Below are 21862 nucleotides of genomic sequence, written 5' to 3' on the forward strand. Positions count from 1 at the left end.
ATTTGGTTCTATTTGCTTGATTAGTTCTCGAGTTATGCAGAAATTTGTGTTTCATTTGTATGGGAGCCCCCCCTCTTAGTGGGGGGAGGGGTCTCTAATCATCACTAAAACCTTTCCTGGCCCCAAAAACCTCTACATGCAAATTTTCACGCCGATTGGTTCAGTAGTTTTTGATTCTATAAGGAACACAGGACAGACAGACAGACAGACAGACAGAAATCCTTCTTTATAGGTATAGATATATATATATACTAGCTGACCCGACAAACTTCGTATTGCCACAAATTAACCTGTGTTGTACATAAATCATGAATCTCGGATGATCTTTGTCACAATCTCAAGTTTTGCAAGCCCCCCAGTGGGCGGCGCTTCCGACGGCGGGTCACCGGCAACACTCGCGACCGTCTCGTCCTGAATGATCTAGTGTTACTATAGATAGTTTTTGTGGTCTTGTATTGACTAATGTTTTATGGAAGAGTCTCGAATTTCTCGAGTTCGATTAGTTTTTGAGTTTCGCAAAAATTTCTGTTTTATTTGTATGAGAGTCCATATCCCCCTACCACAGGGGTGAGAGGTCTCTAACTATCGTAAAATAAATTCAAGACTCCAAAATCTCCCACATGCCAAATTTGGTTCCATATGCTTGATTCTCAAGTTATAAGGAAATTTGCATTTCATTTGTATGGAAGCCCACCCTCTTAAAGGGGAGATGGGCCATAACTCGCTTTCTAAAGAAGAGAAGGGTCGCAATTCACCATAGAAAAAAATCTTGCGTCCAAAACCACTTACATGTCAAATTTGGTTCCATTTGCTTGATTAGTTCTCGAGTTATGAGGAAATTTGAATGTCATTTGTATAGGAGCCCCCCCTCCTAAAGTGGGTAGGGGTCCCAATTCATCATAGAACAAATTTTTGTCTCCAAAAACACCCACGCGCCAAATTTGGTTCCATTTGCTTGATTAGTTCTCGAGTTATGAGGAAATTTGTATTTCGTTTGTATAGGAGCCCCCCCTCTTAAAGTGGGGAGGGGTCCTTATTCACCATAGAAAATATTCTTGCCCTCGAAAACTTTCACATGCCAAATTTTGTTCCATTTGCTTGATTAGTTCTTCAGTTATGAGGAAATTTGTATTTCAAATGTATAGGATCCCCTCCTCCTAAAACGGGGAGGGGTCCCAATTCATCATAGAAAAAATTTTTGTCTCCAAAAACACCCACATGCCAAATTTGGTTCCATTTGCTTAATTACTTCTCGAGTTATGAGGAAAATTGTGTTTCTTTCGTACAGGAGCCCCCCCTCTTAAAGTTGGGAGGGGTTCTTATTTACTATAGAAAATATTCTTGCCCTCGAAAACCTTCACATGCCAAATTTGGTTCCATTTGCTTGATTAGTTCTCGAGTTATGAGGAAATTTGTATAGAAGCCCCCCCTTTTAAAGAGGAGAGGAGTTATAATTCCCCTTATAAAGAGGGGAGGGGTCTCAATTTACCATAGAATAAATTCTTGTCACCGAAAACACCCACATGCCAAATTTTGTTCTATTTGCTTGATTAGTTGTCGAGTTATGCAGAAATTTGTGTTTCATTTGTATGGGAGCCCCCCCTCTTAGTGGGGGGAGGGGTTTCTAACCATCACTAAAACCTTTCCTGGCCCCAAAAAACCTCTACATGCATATTTTCATGCCGATTGGTTCAGTAGTTTTCGATTCTATAAGGAACATACGGACAGACAGACAGACAGACAGACAGACAGAAATCCTTCTTTATAGGTATAGATATATATATCATGGGCGTAGCCAGAAAAGTTCCTTGGGGGGGGTTTTACCAGAACAAATCTGACATAGCCTAACCGTAAGCAGCTTATTCAGGAAATGGAGTATTATTTTCAGTTAAAAACTATTTTGTTTGAAATTGAGTGTTCTGCATCAGACAAATGCCGCTTAGTTGGTTTCGAGGTACGATGCTGGTCTAACAAACCAGTCGTCGCATGTTGGAATCTCGGCTAGGCGGCCGCGAGTGTTACCAGCGACCTGCCGTCGGAAGCGCCGACCACTGCGGGGGGCAGCCCCCGTAGAGATCAACCCTATCTAGATTTACTGACCTCTATTACTTTCCTTCAGTTAGGTCACCCCTGCGAAATGGTACTTTCTACGAAAAGATTTTCCGTGAAATGGTACATTCCGCGTAAGGTTTTTCGCGAAATGGTATTCTGCGAAACTCTATATCCCGCGTTATGGTCAACCGAGAATTCGTGTTCCGCAAAATGGTATTCGGCGAAATGGTTTGTAATGATGGCGAATATTTAAATGCTATCTGCTTTATTTTATCAAGCTAAGCAATGTGGTGAGTTGTTTTCTACTTTACTGTAAGGAAAATTTGTATATTAAAACACCCATGAACTCCCCAGAAACTTGCAAAACTCGAAATTGTAAGGAAAATTTGTATATTAAAACACCCATGAACTCCCCAGAAACTTGCAAAACTCGAGATTGTGACAAAGGTCATCCGAGATTCACGGTTTATGTACAACACAGTAAGGAAAATTTGTATATTAAAACACCCATAAACTCCCCAGAAACTTGCAAAACTCGAGATTGTGACAAAGGTCATCCGAGATTCACGGTTTATGTACAACACAGTTTAATTAGTGGCAATACGAAGTTTGTCGGGTCAGCTAGTTGGTTATAAATATATCATAATTTGATATGCTGTAGGTAAACTTATTCCACTTTTAAACCTGGTCAGAATTATGGGTCAATGCTTCCAGAATTATGGGTCAGTTTTATTTAGAGAAAAGCGAGCGCGTGTGTGAGGGGGGGGGGTAGTTTTCGCGATTTAATGATCTTGTTGTTTCTTGTACTCTACTCAGCAACTGTCTGCGTGAGTTGAGATTAGAATCAATTTTAGCTTCTTCTTCAGGAAGTTCATCAAACTGATTCAATCTATGATGGATGGTACTCAGTGCTGTGTTTGGATTTCGAGTAGATTATCAAGTTCATTCGAATCACACAGAGGTAAAGATGCCAATACCGGGAGGTATTTTGAAAACCGGTTTTTCGGTATTGATAAATGCAATACCGGTAAAACCGGTAAAAGTTAACTCTTGAAAACTATTTAAAAATCATATGATTTGTAGAAGATCCTTCCATAATCAACGATTCTCAATTTCTGTCGCATAGTTAATTGACTAGTTCATTAAAAACTAATATTTAACAATGCGAAGAGAATTTACCGTGTCATCTTTCAAACGAGAACAAATTTCAATGAAAAACTTCCGTAGGCAGAGAATCTTCATTCGGTCTCCACAGAGAAAAAAAGAATAATTCCTAGTAGTAGTAGTAGTAGTAGTAGTAGTAAGAGGGAAATCCACCATCATTTCAAGGACTTGCCAGTGTATGTGGGTAGACTAACAGTAGATCCAAATTTGATTATCAAATGAATATCACACTAATGCTGTTATAGAAGGACCAAAAGGGGTTTGGCGGACCCACAAGCAGAGACACTTGTGCGCATTCCGGGGTTTTAAGATTTTCTTTCCAACATTAGGATCCTTCCATGTAATAATCAATTTCGCTGCACCAGCTTTAACCCACGTGATGGCTTGTTTGTGAGAAGAAGAACTTGGCATAACTGTTTCAGACCTTAAGGACTCCGGTTGGCAATCCACTCCATCATCCAGCCTTCCACAATTATGCTGTTCATAACAATGATAACAATTATAATATAATATATAGTAAGGTTATAATAATATTCTGGTAAAAGTTCTGTCATACCTTCATGTTTGAGTTTTACCTACATCCCGTTAAGTAATTCCCCGTTTTGTAGTCCTCTCATCCTTCTTGTCCTCGCCATAGATCTCTCCTCTCCACTTGAGCTAGCACTAATCCACAAAAAAAAAAAACGGAAATCCCTTGCCGGTTTTCGTCTGGCTTGTTGTTGCAGTATGCAGATGTTATTATGTTCTCGTTTGTACCGATATTATCAATATTTTGTATGTATTTGGTAATTTGGTAATTTTCAATAATATAAAAAAAATACATGTGATTGAAGGTGAATTTGATATGGATATTCTGCTCACCAGTACCGCTGATCCAATATGGTTATTAAATATTATTATTAGAATAAATACCTGTATGGAACGTGTCAACGATACTGGCAACACTCACCCGCCTTGCTATGCCAGTTACCAATACTTAAATATACTTCCTCACCACTCCGCTATTTAGCGCCGTCTTAGCTGTCGGTGCCGCGCTCTTTCGTTTCAACGCTTTAAAGTGGAATGCAGGTCGGCACGGAATGGTGGCTTCTGGCTTTGACGGAGGCGCTCTGCTCTAAAAACCACCGCGAAAGCTGCCATTTTACAGCTATTTTAGATGGTTTCCTTTCTCCTCCACCCTCGCTCATAGTGGTCATCCAGCATGCAAGTAGACCTACGCACACAATCACTCAACACACTCATATCAAACGGCCATATGTGGAAAGGAAAATAAAAAAAATAAAAATCTCCACTATGCCTACGCGCATTGGGAGATCACTTCTACTGCACGATATTTGAACACAATACATCGATATAAACGAAACCAACAATTCGTCGATACATGCAGTACATCCACTACTCGACGAACACCCAGATGATCACTTCCAACGACTAGCTACATTACGCTTGATTCAATAGAAAACAAGCTCTGATTGAAACCATCACTAACACACTCGTGGCTGAACTGTATCATAAATCATCGACACAATGTCAGCATCTAACTACACGCATATTCGTGTACGGCAGGCACTTTTTCTTCACAGTTGCAGAGAATGAAAACTGGCGCAACTCAACTAACGCAATACATATCCAAATCTTTAATTCATGTTCAATAGAAATTAGAGCTAAGTATCAATCTAATTTTGATAAATATTTGCACTCAACCGTGACCGTATATAACTGCACTTGAGACATTAACTTATTGGATATTTTCCACTTCACCCTTCCTCGTATTTGGTGTCGAAAAATATACCGGCGCCATGTATGAGATTTAACCGAAACAACGGCAAAGCAAACACGACCGTACCCGCTCACCTCTCAATACGAACTGTGAGAAAGAAAGAATAATTCCTAATGATAAATTAGAAATGTAGCGTAGGAAAACCCTTGTTCAAGAGCTTTTAATAAGCTGCTTAGATACTGACATTTATGATAAATTATAGCTGAAGGTTTGGTTCCTCTGCCTGCTCGGTTTCTGAGTTTATTCCATTGACTTTTAAAATAATAAAACCTTGCAGAATTTTATTAAGACATCCTTGTTGCCTTGAAGAATATTACAAAGTCATTGCACATAGTGCGGCTAATTATAAAACGAATAAATTTAAATATACGAACTCTCTCTGAAATTCTATCAATACAGTAGCTCGAACAGCAGTTGTGCGATACTTGAAAGGTGTTCCGAGAGTAGTTTTAGAGTTCATAATTCGTAGAGTTTGCAATTTTTTCGGTACAGCAATTCGAGCCAAGGGTGGTTGTAGCACTGCGACAATTTCTTATTTCTTCATGAATTCCTCATCGCTTAAGTAAAGCGTATCCTTGTTTCTCAGCAACGAAAACCGTTCTCTTCCATGACCCCATCGACACCAGTAACAGAGGAGCTCAACATGCAACATGCCATGATCAGATCGATAGTGATTTGCGATTTTAAAAATGACTGAGAAATTGGTGACGAGTAGCCCATGGATTGGAACGAGTTGAATGGAGACGACTGCTTAAAAAGCATAAGGCTCTCCGGCTCTATGCTGACAGCGGTGAGGTATTTCAGGGGTTTCTCTTTGGAAGAACTACATAATTGAGTTATTATTTGTAGAACCTTCAATCATGAATTTAAGTTTCCCCGTGCTTTAAAAGTTTTATCAGCGATTCAAGCTTCTCGAGCTGTTATTTAATCATGCAAAAAATACCGAAAATACCGGTTTTTGGTCTTGGAAAAACCGGTAATTCGGTATTGGAAAATAGCCCGGTAATACCGGTAAAACCGGTATAGCATCCCTACACAGAGGGCTTCATCAAGGTGATGATCTCCAGGATAGCACATGGCAAAACAAGTATACAAAAGGCAACTAATGCTATCCGGATACGATAGGCAGGACAAGTTGCAAGAATGCCGAACAGGGTAGTTGTTCAAAGTATTTGCCTCACATTCGGTAGGAATAAGACGACCAGGGGTGCAGCGAGCATGATGGTTAGACTAGGTGGAGCGAGTGTGAGAAATTGGAGAGCGTTGGCCCACAACCGAGTGCATTGGAGAAACTTTGTTCATCAGACTTTGTCTTAGAACGGCAAGCCAACTAAGTAAAGTAAGTAAGTTCAAGAAGAAAAAAAGTATTTGGTCCTGATGGCTTATTAGTTTTGGGTGGTTTCCAAAAATAACGCGGAACTGTACTGTACGGTAGATTGTGATCCCTTGCAACTTTCCGAATTTTTTCGGTTTGTCTTGCTAGATTAAAAGCGTAATGCAATATATTTAAGGATCATAGAGCTTCGATTTCTGTATATTGATTTTCCTTGCACGTTTTTTTGTTTTACTGAGGAAAAAAATTACAGTTATAGTCAAAAACAGCGAATACTGTTGATCTATATGCTTGACCCATAATACTGGGAAAAGCCAATTTTGCTCCCAGTATTTTGGGCCATTGTTTAATTTCGTATATTAAAGCGGGAAATGCATTTTTCTAGGTGGTTTCACCGTAATTTTATGAGTACATACTATAGTTACTATATATATAGTTCGGCGGATACAAAAATCGGGAGCCAAATAAACGTCAAAAGCGGAGCCAAACGTTTTTCAAAATTCGAATTGTGGGACTAATGTTAATAAACACACTTTATTCTCATAGAACTAGTTATTTTCAACACCCACTAACGATTATTTTCCGTAAAAACCTGCACATTTCTCCATAATTTCAAAAATCAGAGTTGCCAATTCGCCTGGTTTTCTATCCGCCCAACTATATATATAGTAACTATACGAAATTTCGAAGACTGGTAAATAAATAAATAAATATAGTACATACCTATTCCCTCGATTTCCATCCATTTTACGCTCAGACACCCAGATTTACGCCGCTATTCAGCTTATAATTCACAACCGACTTTTTATAACTACCACAAAAATAACAACAAACCGAAAGTCAATTGGAGCCAACTGACAACTATCGGAAAATTAAGAAAATTAACGCATTGGAATTATGTATATTGCTGTCAACCAAGCAGCAGAATGTTGCTGCTATCTATTGAACTCATACTCGATAGGTACGTATAAAACAAACGTAAAGTATAGACTGGCCCATAATACTGGGTGGGCCATAATACTGGGGTGACTGTATGTAACATCTAAGCTTTGTGCAAAAACAGGTCGATTAGATTATTTCTCAATCTTTGTTTCTTTAGATTCAAGTTGATACCTCAAAAATAACTGTCCCTAGAATCGAAAGAAGAGTGCGTTGGTTTTCGAAACACTGGTAAGAAATAGGTTAAGAATCTTTGAAATGATGTGTTCTTAAAACATGAAGAAATTTAGCTTTAGTTTTCCGCAGGTCGCATAAGCCATGCTAAATGGTTAAAAACTTAAGCCAGAAATCGCCCAAATAAGTTTTATATTCGAGTTTTGAGGGTCAGGGAAAAATATTTGATGCATCAGGGAAAGTCAGGGAATTTTATTTTTGGATTTGAGTCGACACCCTAAACATGACAGCATTTGCTTTTGCAGGCAATGCACACTCGTGCATCGTGCATCACGTCTTTGTTTGTACTGATCTAGCGTGTTTAATCAGTTCCACATTCCGTTTCCCAACGATTACGATAGAAATCCGAACGGAGAATAAAATATTCGCTGCATGCAACTGCCACCTAAATCAAACCACCAAAACAATAACAAAGAGCAGGGCGGCAGTTCATACAAGTTTCAGCATATTTAGGGTTGCCAGTTGTTCAAATTAAAAACTAACTCCGTTAGTTTGAACGGGGGTCCACTGTATAGCATTGATTTTAGTATTTTTTGAAACGGTGGTTCTACAATAGGACACCATACGAACCGTTGCTTTTCAAGAGATGGCGCTTTTCTATAGTGGTAGTAAAATCAAAATTTCTCACTTATTTATGTTTACCTATCTGTAAAACAATCACTAATCATATTTTATTTGTGGTACAGTTACTCTGTTATACTTAATTTTCATGACTTCTGCCTAATTTTGATAAAAAAAAACAAACATTTCCTATACCTCTCCATAGTATCTTATATACTACCATAGACACGGCATTACCATCAAGAGATCTTACACATATCCGAGAACCCTGAAAAGCTAAAGCCCTATAAAGATACATTTATAGGGCTTTATGAAAAGCCTGGCCGAGAGCCAGGAGCTGATATGTTTGCGACATTTCAATGGATCATTGTAGGTAGCTTTTGCTCATGCTTACCGATAGATGGACACTAAAGCCCCACGTGGCATATTTGGAGTAAACTTTAAGGCTGATACAGATTACACGTCATAATTTCTTGCCGTTCCGTTGTTGTTGACGGTTGATAACGGTTAATCTGAACCGGTCTTTTTAGGTGGACCAATCAGATTGTAAGGCAGTTTGACAGACGTTTGTCGAGTGTGTTTGACAGAACATGTCTATGCTGGAGCCATCTGTGAAATTTTTTAGCTTTTCCAATGATCCATTCGAAAAATACTTCGCAGCATGAACGCAAGAAATAAAAACAATGTTTACCAACTATTTATTGGTTCAGGTGTCAAAGGTTATATTGCGATTAGCGATAAACACAAAAGAAACTGAGATGCATGAGAGAGTAAGGTTGTTGTGTTCAGTAAATTTATTGTCGCGCAAAACTCAGCTGTTACGCAAATGTACAATATACGTTACGAAGTAACGACATCTGTTGTATTCAACAGGGAAACATTTATAGTTTCAGGCATAGTCTCACGCATGGCGCATGGTGAAACTACCTCCACGACATCGTTATCTTGGTCTACAGAATTTGACAGTACCCCCATTAAGTTGGACCCCTCAGTATTGTACCCCAAACAACAATGGCGTCGCATTGATTTTCTATGGAGTTATTTCCCGCTCAGTATTTTTGACGTTTTAGATTCAGTCACAGAAAAATGGCGACGTGCCGGGGGGTCGGGTGAAACACTTGCGCCAACTTCTGTTATTTATTATCAGAAACTAGAGGCGGTATCCTATTGATGAAGGGACGGTAGGGGAAGTAATGAAGTTTTTTTAAATGGAAGGGAAAGAGAAGAAAGGGCAGGGTTACAGCATTGCACAAAAGGTTAGGAGTCATTGAGACATTGAGACAAAAGGTCCGCGTCTTAGCATGTTTGTTGAAAATGAATTTATTACCGTATGGTCTCCATTTACCTCTCTAAGTTAGTTTGTCCATAGCAAAGCTAAATTGAGGTCTATCGAAACCCAATTTGCGTCATTAGATAGAGAAAACAATTGTGTTTACAAGAAAAATTTATTTGGTTTCTAAATATTTAATAATAGTGACTTTTTTTTAAAGAGTAATGCAATCTCATGACCCCTTGTACCGCTCACTTGAAATATGATGATCTATTCACCGCTCATATTGATGCCATTTGCCGCTCATATTTTTTGCTGTTGCCAAATAAATAAAACCCGCGTTTTGATTCATGTTTTGGGTTTGATGTTCGAACGACAATTTATTGGCCGCAAGCGGTTATACAAAAGATAGCAATTTTGCTAAATAACATTACTTTATTGGTAGAGTAAATTTTATTACGTGCGATATCTATCGCGATCGAATTTCAACTGCCACTGCCCTCGTATTGAACGCGATATGATGGGTCAGTGGTGAATATAATTTTGCCGATATCGATCGTCGTGCGATCGTATTAATAACTCTCTTGCTCTTTCTCTACTAGCTGATAAGAACAGATTGATTATAGGCATGTTACAGAGATTAACTCTCTTCTGTGGATCACATTTCAGTGATATTAGACTGGCCAACTTTATAAGCTTTAACATACCGGCCGCCTTGAAATTATTGAAATTTCAATCTAATCTATAGCTCTCTATAACTATTCAATGTATGTACTTCTAATACTATCTATTCTCTTACGGATTGAATATTTTCGTTTTGTTTCACTATTATCATATATATGGGTTGGACTGTATGTTTCTACGATGTGATTGATGACGAAACTGCTGCATCTCGACAGGCTGCTGAATGGATTTGATTCTGAATGGGCATCAATGTGAATGAACTGGAACGGTTTCGGATTGACGTCTTGCTGTACTGCTACTTTCGGATTGACGTCTCGATGAGCTGCTACCGTCATGTGGATAACTGCTGAACTACGTTGGAATTGTTGAGCCACTTGGAGATATCACGATGATTCCAAAATGATGCTGCTGGGCGTGGATGCACTTCGGTGTGCACCGACGCTTCGATGTACGTCTCCTCCCTCAGATGTCCTTCACGGCTGAACGGCGGTGGGTCGCACGTCACTACAAAATATGGGATGCTTTTTAAGGAGTAATTGAGAAAATTTAAACGACTTGCCAGGAAACGGAGGCCTCCTGGTCTCCGCGGGTGCTAATGCACCGACGATGGCGACTTGCGCGTCGCATACTGGTAGAAACTGTCTGCGTACGAGTTCGACGATATTGCATCTGCTTTGCTATGGCCACTAGATCGGGTGATCAGTCCGAACGATGACCTGGCTCGCGGATACATAAACCGAGTGGTGGGCCCGTCACTCGGGAAGATTTGTTGCTGCAGCGCTAATGCGATGTAAAGACTAATGATTGATTTGTAGACAATACCATGCACCAAAAACCGTGAAATAACATGCTTGACGTCACATGGCAGACGAAATGATTGACGAGATGGACTGAATGACGACTTCTTGAAGACGACTGTCCCGAAGACCGGGACGAGGATGGCTATGGGAGATGAACATTCCTTAAGTTTTTTGCAAGAAATTATTAAACAACTACTTAACTGGAAGGCGGAGGATCTCTCTTTGGAGACCTCCGCAGTGCCGCAATATCGGCACCCGACGAAATTCAAACTGCTTCTGAATGGGACCCATCGTTGTCCCTAATAGGAAGGATGCAAATCTTTGAAATGCCCCTTGTGAAAACACCGTCTTTGGTTCGAACGGTTACAACCCGAATGTTTCCATCCTGGCCCGAAAATATTTGTGTTATTCGACCTAATTGCCACCTTTGGGGTGGCAAATTGTCCTCTTTAACTACGACCATCGTTCCAAGTTTGATATTGTCGCGTTGTTGAGTCCATTTCGTCCTGTTGTGCAGGTCAGACAGATATTGCATTTTCCATTTTCGCCATAATTGTTGAACGAAATTTTGCACGTGTTGCCAATGCGAGAGTCGGTTCTCAGGGATTTCCTGCAGATCTGGTTCCGGTATTGCCGTGAGCGGTCTGCCTATCAGGAAATGTCCCGGAGTTAATGCTGAGAAATCATGCGGATCGTTACTTAACGGTGTTAATGGCCTAGAGTTTAAGATAGCCGCAATTTGCTGAACGACGGTGTGCATCTCGTCGTAGGTTAACGTTCGGGTTCCAATGGTTTTGCGAAAATGGCCCTTGAAAGACTTTACAGCCGCTTCCCACAATCCTCCAAAATTCGGGGAGCGAGGTGGGATAAACTTAAAGTCTATTCCTTCCTCTTCGGCATACTTGCATACAACATACTGGCACAGCTGGTCGCACAATTGTAGTCGTAGTTGTTCGAGTTCTCTATTTGCTCCAACGAAGTTGGTAGCATTGTCGCACATAATTGTCTGTGGTTTCCCACGAATTGCAACGAATCGTTTTAATGCTGCCAAAAACGCTTGTGTCGAAAGATCAGCCACAACTTCCATGTGGACTGCCTTGGTTACTAGGCAGACAAATATGCATACGAAGGTCTTTATCGGGTTACTCCGACGTCCTGGGTATTTGATTTGAAACGGTCCACAAAAATCAAGTCCCACTGAATAGAATAATGCTCCAGGTGTAACCCGAACCGAAGGTAAATCAGCCATTAATTGTTCATGAATTTTCGGCTTACTTCGAAAACAGGAAATGCAACGATGAATTACCGAACGGGCTAGACTGCGAATACGGGTTGGCCAATACTTTTCGCGAACTGAAGCAATCAATAGTTGCTGTCCGGCATGGAAATGTTTACGATGATAGTATTCTAGCACCAGCCTTGTAAATGGATGTTGGTGGTGCAGAATTATGGGATGTTTACGAGTTTCTGGAACGGGTGCGTGCGTTAGCCGGCCGCCAACACGAAGTACACCATCCCTCAGACGAGGATTAGTCGATAAAATAATGGACGATGATTTTAGCGTTTGTCCCTTCGAAAGGGCCGAAATTTCTTCTTGAAAGCTTTCGCGTTGAGCTAAACATACTAGAGCAACTTCCGCTTCATTATACTCAGCGCAGGACAGATTACCAATGCGTCTGTTTGCGTGATTTGTGGAATTGTATCTAAAACGCTGAATCCACCCAACTAGTCGAACGAGGTCCGGAAGCGAGGAACGTAAAGCGAAGATTTCGCTGGTTGCCATACCTCGAACAGGAAGCGATGTTGATGCTCTTTCTTCTAACAGAGATTTGTCGAGAACTGGTTGTTCTTCCGATAGATTTGGCCATGTCGAACGGTCTTGACGCAGCCATAACGGACCGTTGAACCATAAGGTTTGATATTGTAACTGTACGGGTGTCATTCCCCGCGAAATGATGTCTGCCGGGTTTTCAACGCCGGCTACATGACTCCATACTCCATTTTTGGTGAGATGCTGAATCTCCGATACACGATGTGCAACAAATGCTTGCCATCGGGATGGCAGAGAGGATAACCAACACTTGACTATTGTAGAGTCGGTCCAAAAATATGCCTTGGCGGAGAGTTCTATGCTACTGCAGAGCTTGTCATACAGATGACTAAGTAACAATGCGGACGAGAGTTCTAAACGAGGTATAGACAACTTCTTCTTCTTGCGAGAGAGATCTTCTAATGGGGCGACGCGAGATTTGGATGTTATCAGGCGGACTGTGACTGAGCCGTCATCCAATTCACACCGCAGATATAAGCATGCTCCATATGCTGCTTCCGAAGCGTCGCAGAAGCCGTGGAGCTCTACGGCTTTCAAGTTGTTGCTGAAATTCGTCCATCTTGGAACGGACAGCGACTCTAATGCCGAAATGTTTCTACGATATTCGGTCCAGAAGGATTGGAATTTGTCTGGCAGAACTTCATCCCAATCGTTCTTCTGCTTCCACAAGTCCTGCATGAAAATTTTAGCTAGGACTACCACGGGACCAATTAACCCAAGGGGGTCAAAAAGCCGAGCTGTGTCCGAAAGTACTACTCGCTTGGTGATTGTTCCTCCAGTATTCCAAGACGGTACAGTGAATCGAAAGCTGTCAGAGGCTGGCTCCCAAATCAGCCCCAATGTTTTAACTGAAGACGATGACGAATCGAGCTCTAGGGAAGCTCGAGTATCCCTAAGCTCCTGAGGAACGGTCGATAAAAGTTCTGCGCTATTCGAGTTCCACTTTCGCAGCATAAATCCTGCCGAACTCATGAGCTCGATGACCTCTGCCGCAAGCATTTTTCCTTCTTCCAAACTATCTGTGCCGGTCAGCATATCATCGACGTAAAAGTCTCTCTTGATTACCCTTGCTGCAGCTGCGTGTGTAGACTCTCCTTCGCACGCTAACTTCTGAAGACATTTGGTTGCCAGGTACAGCGCTGACGCTGTCCCATAGGTGACAGTGGTCAATTGGAACGATTTAATGGGTTCAGTAGGAGTTTCCCTCCACAGAATGCGCTGAAGCGGCTGATCGGTATCAACCACCTTTACCATACGGTACATCTTGGCCACATCCGCTACTAATACGAATTGTCGAAAGCGAAATCGTAGAATGATTGATAGTAAGTCGTCCTGAACGACGGGTCCCACCATTAGACCTTCATTCAAAGAGACTCCAGTAGACGTACGACTAGAAGCGTCGAATACAACCCGCAGTTTTGTCGTGGTGCTGTCGGGTTTCAAAACGGCATGATGAGGCATGTAATATGACGTAGTCTCGCTAGTGTCCTCGTGAATCTCACGCATGTGACCCATCGATATATATTCTCGAATGAATTCGCTATATAAGGTTTTCAGCTCCTCGTTCGTTGCAAAACGTCTTTCTAACCCGTAGAATCTTTTGAGTGCAATTGCCTTCGAGTCCCCCAACTGACTTATAACATAGTTCTTTTTCGGCAGTGTCACAACGAATGTTCCTTCTTCATCACGTACCGTTGTATGTTCAAACAGCTCTTCACACGCCGTTTCTTCCACAGAATGCGTGCTCTTAATGGTACAAGTTTCCAACTCCCAGAACTTAGCTAACATTTCACGAAGATCGAGGGTCGAACATGAGTGAGTTACAGTTCTACGAACTTCCATAACGCTGCCAGGAAGACGTCCTGATACAACCCATCCAAATACGGTCTTCTGCAGAGTGGGTCCTTCATCTGTAAGCTTCATACGTTTATTTAACAGCAAATCGTAGTAATATTCCGCCCCAATAATCATATCGATTGAGCCGGGCTTATGAAAGTCAGGATCAGCCAGTGTTATGGTGTTTGGGAGGGACAGTTTCTGCAAGTTTACTGGCTGTAGCGGTAGTTTGGAAGTAAGCTTCGGCAATACGTGCAGTTGAATAGTTTCGATGTATGATGAAATCGATAAAGAACGAGGCGCAATTGTTGCTTCGACCTTCTTTGTAGACTGAACTACGGAACCGCCAATACCTGCCACGGACAGGTAACTAGCACCTTCTACTAACTTGAGTTTTCGAGCAAGTTTCGTAGTGATGAAGCAATACTCTGAGCAAGAGTCCAATAGTGCTCTAGCTAACTGAACATTTCCGTGCATATCCGATACTCGTACCAAGGCGGTTGATAACAAAACTTGTCGGGTTGGGGCATAGATATTTGTAGAAAGGCAATTGGAATTGGGAATTGGATCTGTGGTGGTTGGTGGGTGTGTTTGCGAATGCGAATTTGTATTTGCGATAGGGTATGAGCTCGTAGATTGGCTTGTGTGCTGGGGAGGTATGGTTTGGTTCTGGGCTTGTGGATGTGTGTGTGGTGTGTTCATTCCTTGGGGTCCGTTCTGTACACGTGGGACGGAGGAATCTTTCTGCGATGCTGGTGCGACAAATCTTTCACTGTTCGATGATCCAAGATGTAGAAGGGAGTGGTGTTTTTGATGACAATGATGGCACGCGCCATGTGTACAATCCCGAACAAGATGTGTGGACGAAAAGCAGTTTAGACACAACCCATTGCGCTTCACCTTCTCATAACGCTCATTCACTTTCAATTTCATAAATTTCTGGCATCTAAACGCGGAATGCGGACTCTCTCCGCAAAACGGACATCGTTTGGCCGACTGGATGGAAGCATGAACCACAGCAAATTTAGGTTTTCTCACTTCACTGGTAACTGGCTTAGATGGCACGATCGATTGAAGAACAACGCAGTGATTCCGAAGGAAAGCAACAAGTTCACTATATTGTGGCACTTCCTTAGAACTATGGTGCGATTCCCAGTATCGCAGCGTAACCTGATCCAGTTTAGAGCACATCATATGCACTAGAATTGTGCTCCATTGCGAGCAATCTTCTCCAACCTTTTCAAGCATTTGTAGGTTTTTGTCATACTCGCTGATGACATGATTTAAAGCATCATAACTTTCCCGTTTCATCGGTTCAACAGCAAACAACGCATCAAGATGAGCCTTCACGATCAACTTTCGATTCTCGTAGCGCTTTTTCAGCAAATCCCAAGCAATTGGGTAATTTGCTACCGACATCTCTATAGACTCAATCTCCTGCCGTGCTTCTCCTGCCAGGGAAGAACGTAAATACGAAAACTTATCAATTGCACTGAGTTGATCATTTTTGTGAATCAGGCTTTGAAACATGTCACGAAATGTAACCCAATCGTTAGTTCTGCCGCCGAAGCTAGGCAAACGTATTTCGGGAAGCTTGACTCTGGTCATTTTATCAGAAGAAGTCAATAATGAAGACGATGTTGGCGTAGGTAACGACTGGTCAACTGGTTTGGGAAGCAAAGCTTGCAACGATGACCTAAGATCACAATAGAAGTCTTCTGTTGATTGTATAATCTCGACATTGCCTGCATCACGCTCCTCCGCCTTCGCCTCTAATCGAGCAGCACGTTCTGCTGTCGATTCCTTGGAATCCGTCGCCTCTTTTTCATCTGTTTCCTCGGCCAGTAACTCAATTTTCCTCCGAACGATGTAAAACTTCTTCATTGCAGCCTCAAGAAGCTCCAAACGATTTTCAATTTGCCCGGAATGTTTCTCTGCCTTGTATTTTTGCAGAAATTTCTTTGCGCCATCAAAAGTAGCCAACAGCTGCCGCTCCTGCCTCTTTAAATCGCGCATCTCAGTAGCCATTTTGTGCTGTTAGAGTTTCGAAACCTTACTGTTAAATCACACAAATAACTTTCACTTTATTTGAATGTAAAATGTATGCTATAATTTCGTCACTTTCAATCACTGTTCCATTGATACGATCGCGATTCGACTCTACGTCCCACGGTTGACAGAGAACAAAAACGACCTGATTTGACTGCAGCGAGGGGAACCAACCAAGTGAACAACCGAGATGAAATATTGCCAGCAGAACCAAGACCAACCGTCAATCTATTCCAGGGATCACAAATCGCATGCAAAAATCATATAAACGCCACCAAATTTATTTCCAATTTTCCACCAATTATCCACCAATTTTTGGTTTACGTCACATGCTCGACGTAACCACAGATCGCATGCAATTACTTCCCTCGCTACTCGCTGAATTTTTCCGTTGCTGCACTCAGGAACGTTTATCCAGTGTCCAGTGCTTCAACTAGCCGCTATCGCCACATCCATCCAAGAACCACGTGTAAACTTCCGCGAACAATAGCGTCCAGGAACAAAGATGCCAATCGCGATGGCGGATCCACCGACGCCACGCCGTAGTCACTGTAGAGAATTCACCGCCTTAATTGTCCGCACAACTATCACGACACTATTGCAACCGCGTTACGGTCCACCGGATCCTTTTGATCCGGTTCGAAGGACCAGATGTTCGAACGACAATTTATTGGCCGCAAGCGGTTATACAAAAGATAGCAATTTTGCTAAATAACATTACTTTATTGGTAGAGTAAATTTTATTACGTGCGATATCTATCGCGATCGAATTTCAACTGCCACTGCCCTCGTATTGAACGCGATATGATGGGTCAGTGGTGAATATAATTTTGCCGATATCGATCGTCGTGCGATCGTATTAATAACTCTCTTGCTCTTTCTCTACTAGCTGATAAGAACAGATTGATTATAGGCATGTTACAGAGATTAACACTCTTCTGTGGATCACATTTCAGTGATATTAGACTGGCCAACTTTATAAGCTTTAACAGCATTTATAGCAGAATAGAACGTTAATATAAATACTGTTAACTTATCTCACGTTATTTAAAGGCCGTTTCTATTATAAATGGAAAAAATAATGCACTACTCTATTCAGCAAAATTGTAGATTACATTTAACTAGACAAATGCTTTATACATATTTTTTACAGATTTTGCTTCTATGAGGCACTGCAGTTGAATGTGCGCAAGTTAGCGCACCTAAGTAAAGTAATCCTGTATTGAAGAGAGAAAAAATAGTAGAGGTAAAATATTTCAGTCCAGTAGTATTTTTCCTGTATTTAATAAGTAAAAATTTACAAAAATACTAAAAAAGACCTTATTTAGGGTCTTTATTACGAATCTGTGATAATAATTTTTCCACCCAATTTATGACTTTTCCATATAAGAGGTATAATTTGCAAAAAATCTGTACGTGATGGAGAGAAACGGAAATCAGTTTTGGTATCAGCTAAAGTATCTCATGCATCTGGAAAAAAATTATTTTTTGCAGACCTGTGTAATGAACCATTTTAAAAAGATATAAGCATGTTTTGTTTAAAATGAGCGGTAAACGGAGCTGAGCGGTGAATGGCGACCTTACGGTTTAGGTTTAGGTTTCGTATTCTACTAAAACCACCCCATCGGCAGGCAACCATGTTTTCGTCGCCAACATCTCGTGTGGGCGAAAATGAAATAGCACTTCACCACTTCGTTTCACCCAACTGCCGGTAGTCTGATTTGGGCCTGCTGTCAAATTTTGAGCCCAGGACATCCTGATGCTGTCACTCATTGCAGCTCGATATAGAGATGCCAATAGGGTGACTAAGACGCTCCAAAAACTTCAGTCGACCTTACGGTATTTAGTAAACAGATATATTACCTTGCTATAGATATAACGCTATTTGTAATTTTTGTTTTAAATGAAGTAATTAAATTATTTGAAAAATCTTGGTCTTCCCAGGCCGTATGTTCTACATGGAGCTGTCACTTTTGCCCGCCCAACAGATCTTCAATACATATGCACTCTGCAAACACCCTATTACCACAGACAAGCAGAAATAACACTTGGAAGAAAAATCAACAAAAATTATCGTACCACACAGTTTGCCTGCACACTAGTGCCATCTATGAACGACATTCCCATGTATCAAAGAGCAATAGGACACAGGAGTATCCCTCGAACTAGCGAGTATTTTTATGGGGGACATCCCCTTCTTTCGTTGAAAAGCGCCACTTTGACCAAAACGGAGACATTCCCAACTTAGCCCAAATTTGAAATGACGGTTTAATCGGTGCGAAGAATGAAAAACGAGTGTTATGTCTGTTTGTCTGTGCTATTACTAAATAACTTTGTAAAACATTTGAAAGCACCATAAAATCGTGTGCAGAGTTATTGAGTAGAATTGATTCTTAAATAATCTTTTTAAACGAATCATTATATTTCGCAACCAGTAAGAGCAAATTCATATTTGAACATTAAATATGCTGTACTCAACAATACATTGAAGATATGCTTGCCAAACAAAGGCTGTACACCGCTTGTCAAATTAGAGGTAAATGAAGACGTCAAATTGCTATATTGCAGATGTGTGTGTGAGACGCAGAAAAAACCACGCTAATAATTTTCGCGTGACACTCTATGACGGTGAATTTTCCGCAATAGTGTGTTCTACAAGTTTTCTGAGAAAAACTTATTTTGAACGCATTAAAAAAACCCGATTTAATCCACCTAGTGGCGAAACGAACCTTTGTTATACACTATTATTTGTCATTTAATAAAACTAATTGAATTGTCTTGATTAAATTATTATAATTTATTGCTAATTTTGATCGCGTTCAATCAAACAACAAATCATTAGTGATCTATCTGGCTATATTACCTTTCAAATGAGACTAATAGCGCATGAATCGGTTTGGCCATCTCTGAGAAACAGGCGATCATTTGTACCTACTCAAAACAAGTTTTTAAGGGTAACTTTTAAATTGCTTGTTTAGTTTTAGTAACACTTTGTAAAAAGTTTTGTGGTATCAAGAGCATTCATTTGATAGCAAAATCGTTGAAATTGGTTGTGTAGTGCTGGAGAAAATAGTGTCACGTAGTTTTCACATTTTTGCTAATAACTTTTAAACGAAAAGTCTGACCACGAAACAATTCAATAGTGATATACTAGCCAATAATACCTTTCAAACAAAAGTATTAGCGGTAGAATCGGTTCAGCCACCTCCGAGGAACAGGCGATAGAAAATTCAAAGCGCACACATATATACACATACATACACACACACAGACATTGCTCAGTTTGTCAAATCCTATCGATTGGTATATGTGACTCGGCCCGTGTTTCGAGCAATTTCTAAACCTTTGTAACAAAGGTAAAACAAAAATTCGTAACACTACTAATAGTGCAAAAAGATGCGCTAGTTCTATTAATAAACTTCTTCGAAAACACCAATCTTCAAAAATTATGCATTTTTTACGCAAATGCTAATGACCGTATTTCTGGATTCGGAACCACTATGCCTTGATTGGCACACTTTGCCTTAGGCCTTAGTGTTTTCTACTACCAGATAGAAAGGGTATTTTTCAGCTCTGTATGTATGTATGAGGACTACCACCTATCTTAGCAGAACAACTGTTCATAGCAGTGGGCCTATTTTGACAAAGCGAATTGTACAAACATAACGATCGGTCACGTTTACCAACTCCTGTATGGAGGGCCAAAAAGGAATCGGTTAATCGGCCAAGGTTAACCTTAGGAAGTTGACCACTTCACTCTCCCTAAGCACACTGCTTCAAACAAGTACACTGATGGACCTCCCATTCATTGATATTATTGTTTTTGTGTAGTTTAAAGATTTGATTAATTACTTCTGTCGTTGCACTTATTTATAGTCTTTGGGTTATAGGTCATAGTTGTATTATGCTCTTCTCTATGATGTTGTTGAGTTATAATGGTGTATTATTGGATCACAAAGATCTATTAACTTTAAGATACTTTCTATTTTCATTTTATTTTTGGTAATTACTTCAAATTTCATTTTGCTTTTCAATTTTAGGCAATCCGAAATATGGATATAAGAAAAAAGCTACGAGACATAAATTTACCAACACCGAAGGTTATGTACTATCAACCTATTTGACCTGGCCGAAATCGCGCGCGAGCAGTTATTAGATACCGATAAACATTTGTTACTATACGCGAAAGCCGCCTTGAGACAAACGGGTTTATTTTGGCAATTACATCAAAAACCATAGCAGCGCGAGATACCTTTTGGCATCCTTCGATCATGAAATATACTAAAAACCTTAAACACTATCGGGGAGCTGTTCAAAAGCTATCAAGTTTTTGATATTCAATAATCATATAATGGAAATTACACGCGCGGTGTTCCTAGCTATCCTCTTTCACGATATTAATGCGCGAGATACCTCGTTTATAACGCTTCAATATAAGTCACGGTTTATAAACACGTCAATGTTATGTGAGCTCAAGCTAATTCAAAATGAATTTTAGAAACTGGTAAATGGCTAGGTAATGCGTACCATCGGTGCCTTGTGCACTGGGCATAAAATAGACCCCACAGTGGTTCACAGCCTCTTACCTAGCAACTCCTACCCCAACCTCCTCGTGGTACCAGCCGGGATACGAGCAACCTCGGGTGGAGATCGGGTAACCAACCCCGGTGGAAACCAAGGTCGTATGCTGACAGGGGGGGAGGGCTCCTTCGAGCTACGTTGGCCCTCCGGCGATACTGTGGGGTTGGTTGCGGGCTTTGCAAGCCTGAACCACTAAAAAAACCAAAGCAATGGACTCCGTAAGTAATAATAATAACTCTAATCGGAACAATCGGCAAAGACCCAGGCGACGAAAACGGACTAACGATTGGAAATTAGGAACATGGAACTGTCGGTCTCTAAATTTCCTCGGAAGTACCCACGTGCTTTCTAAAGAAGTGAAGAGCCGCAAGTTCGACATCGTAGCGCTGCAGGAGGTATGCTGGAAAGGAACGATGGTACGTACGTATAGAGATGGTCATACCATCTACCAGAGCTGCGGCAATACACACGAGCTGGGCACAGCTTTTATAGTGATGGGCGAGATGCAGAAGCGGGTGATCGGGTGGTGGCCGATCAACCCCCGAATGTGCAGATTAAGAATCAAGGGCCGATTCTTCAATATAAGCATAATTAACGTGCACAGCCCTCACCTCGGAAGTACCGATGATGACAAAGACGAATTCTACGCGCAGTTGGAGCGTGAATACGACCGCTGCCCAAGACATGATGTCAAAATTATCATCGGGGACTGTAATGCTCAGGTTGGTCAGGAGGAGGAATTCAAACC

At 41.0% G+C, this 21862-nt stretch overlaps 1 protein-coding gene across 1 annotated transcript in view; it reads left to right on the top strand.

The window, feature by feature from the left end:
• LOC128738531 (importin-9-like) overlaps positions 1-20999 on the top strand; it is a 122200-nt gene extending 101201 nt beyond the window's left edge. The window contains exon 7 of the mRNA XM_053833739.1: positions 20574-20999. Coding sequence (XP_053689714.1) covers positions 20574-20595 — 22 coding nt within the window. The 3' untranslated portion in view covers positions 20596-20999. The remainder of the gene's footprint in view (positions 1-20573) is intronic.
• The last annotated feature ends 863 nt before the right edge of the window (positions 21000-21862 follow it).

The sequence above is a fragment of the Sabethes cyaneus genome, chromosome 2 (genome assembly GCF_943734655.1).
Source record: "Sabethes cyaneus chromosome 2, idSabCyanKW18_F2, whole genome shotgun sequence".
NCBI classification, from domain to species: Eukaryota; Metazoa; Arthropoda; class Insecta; order Diptera; family Culicidae; genus Sabethes; species Sabethes cyaneus.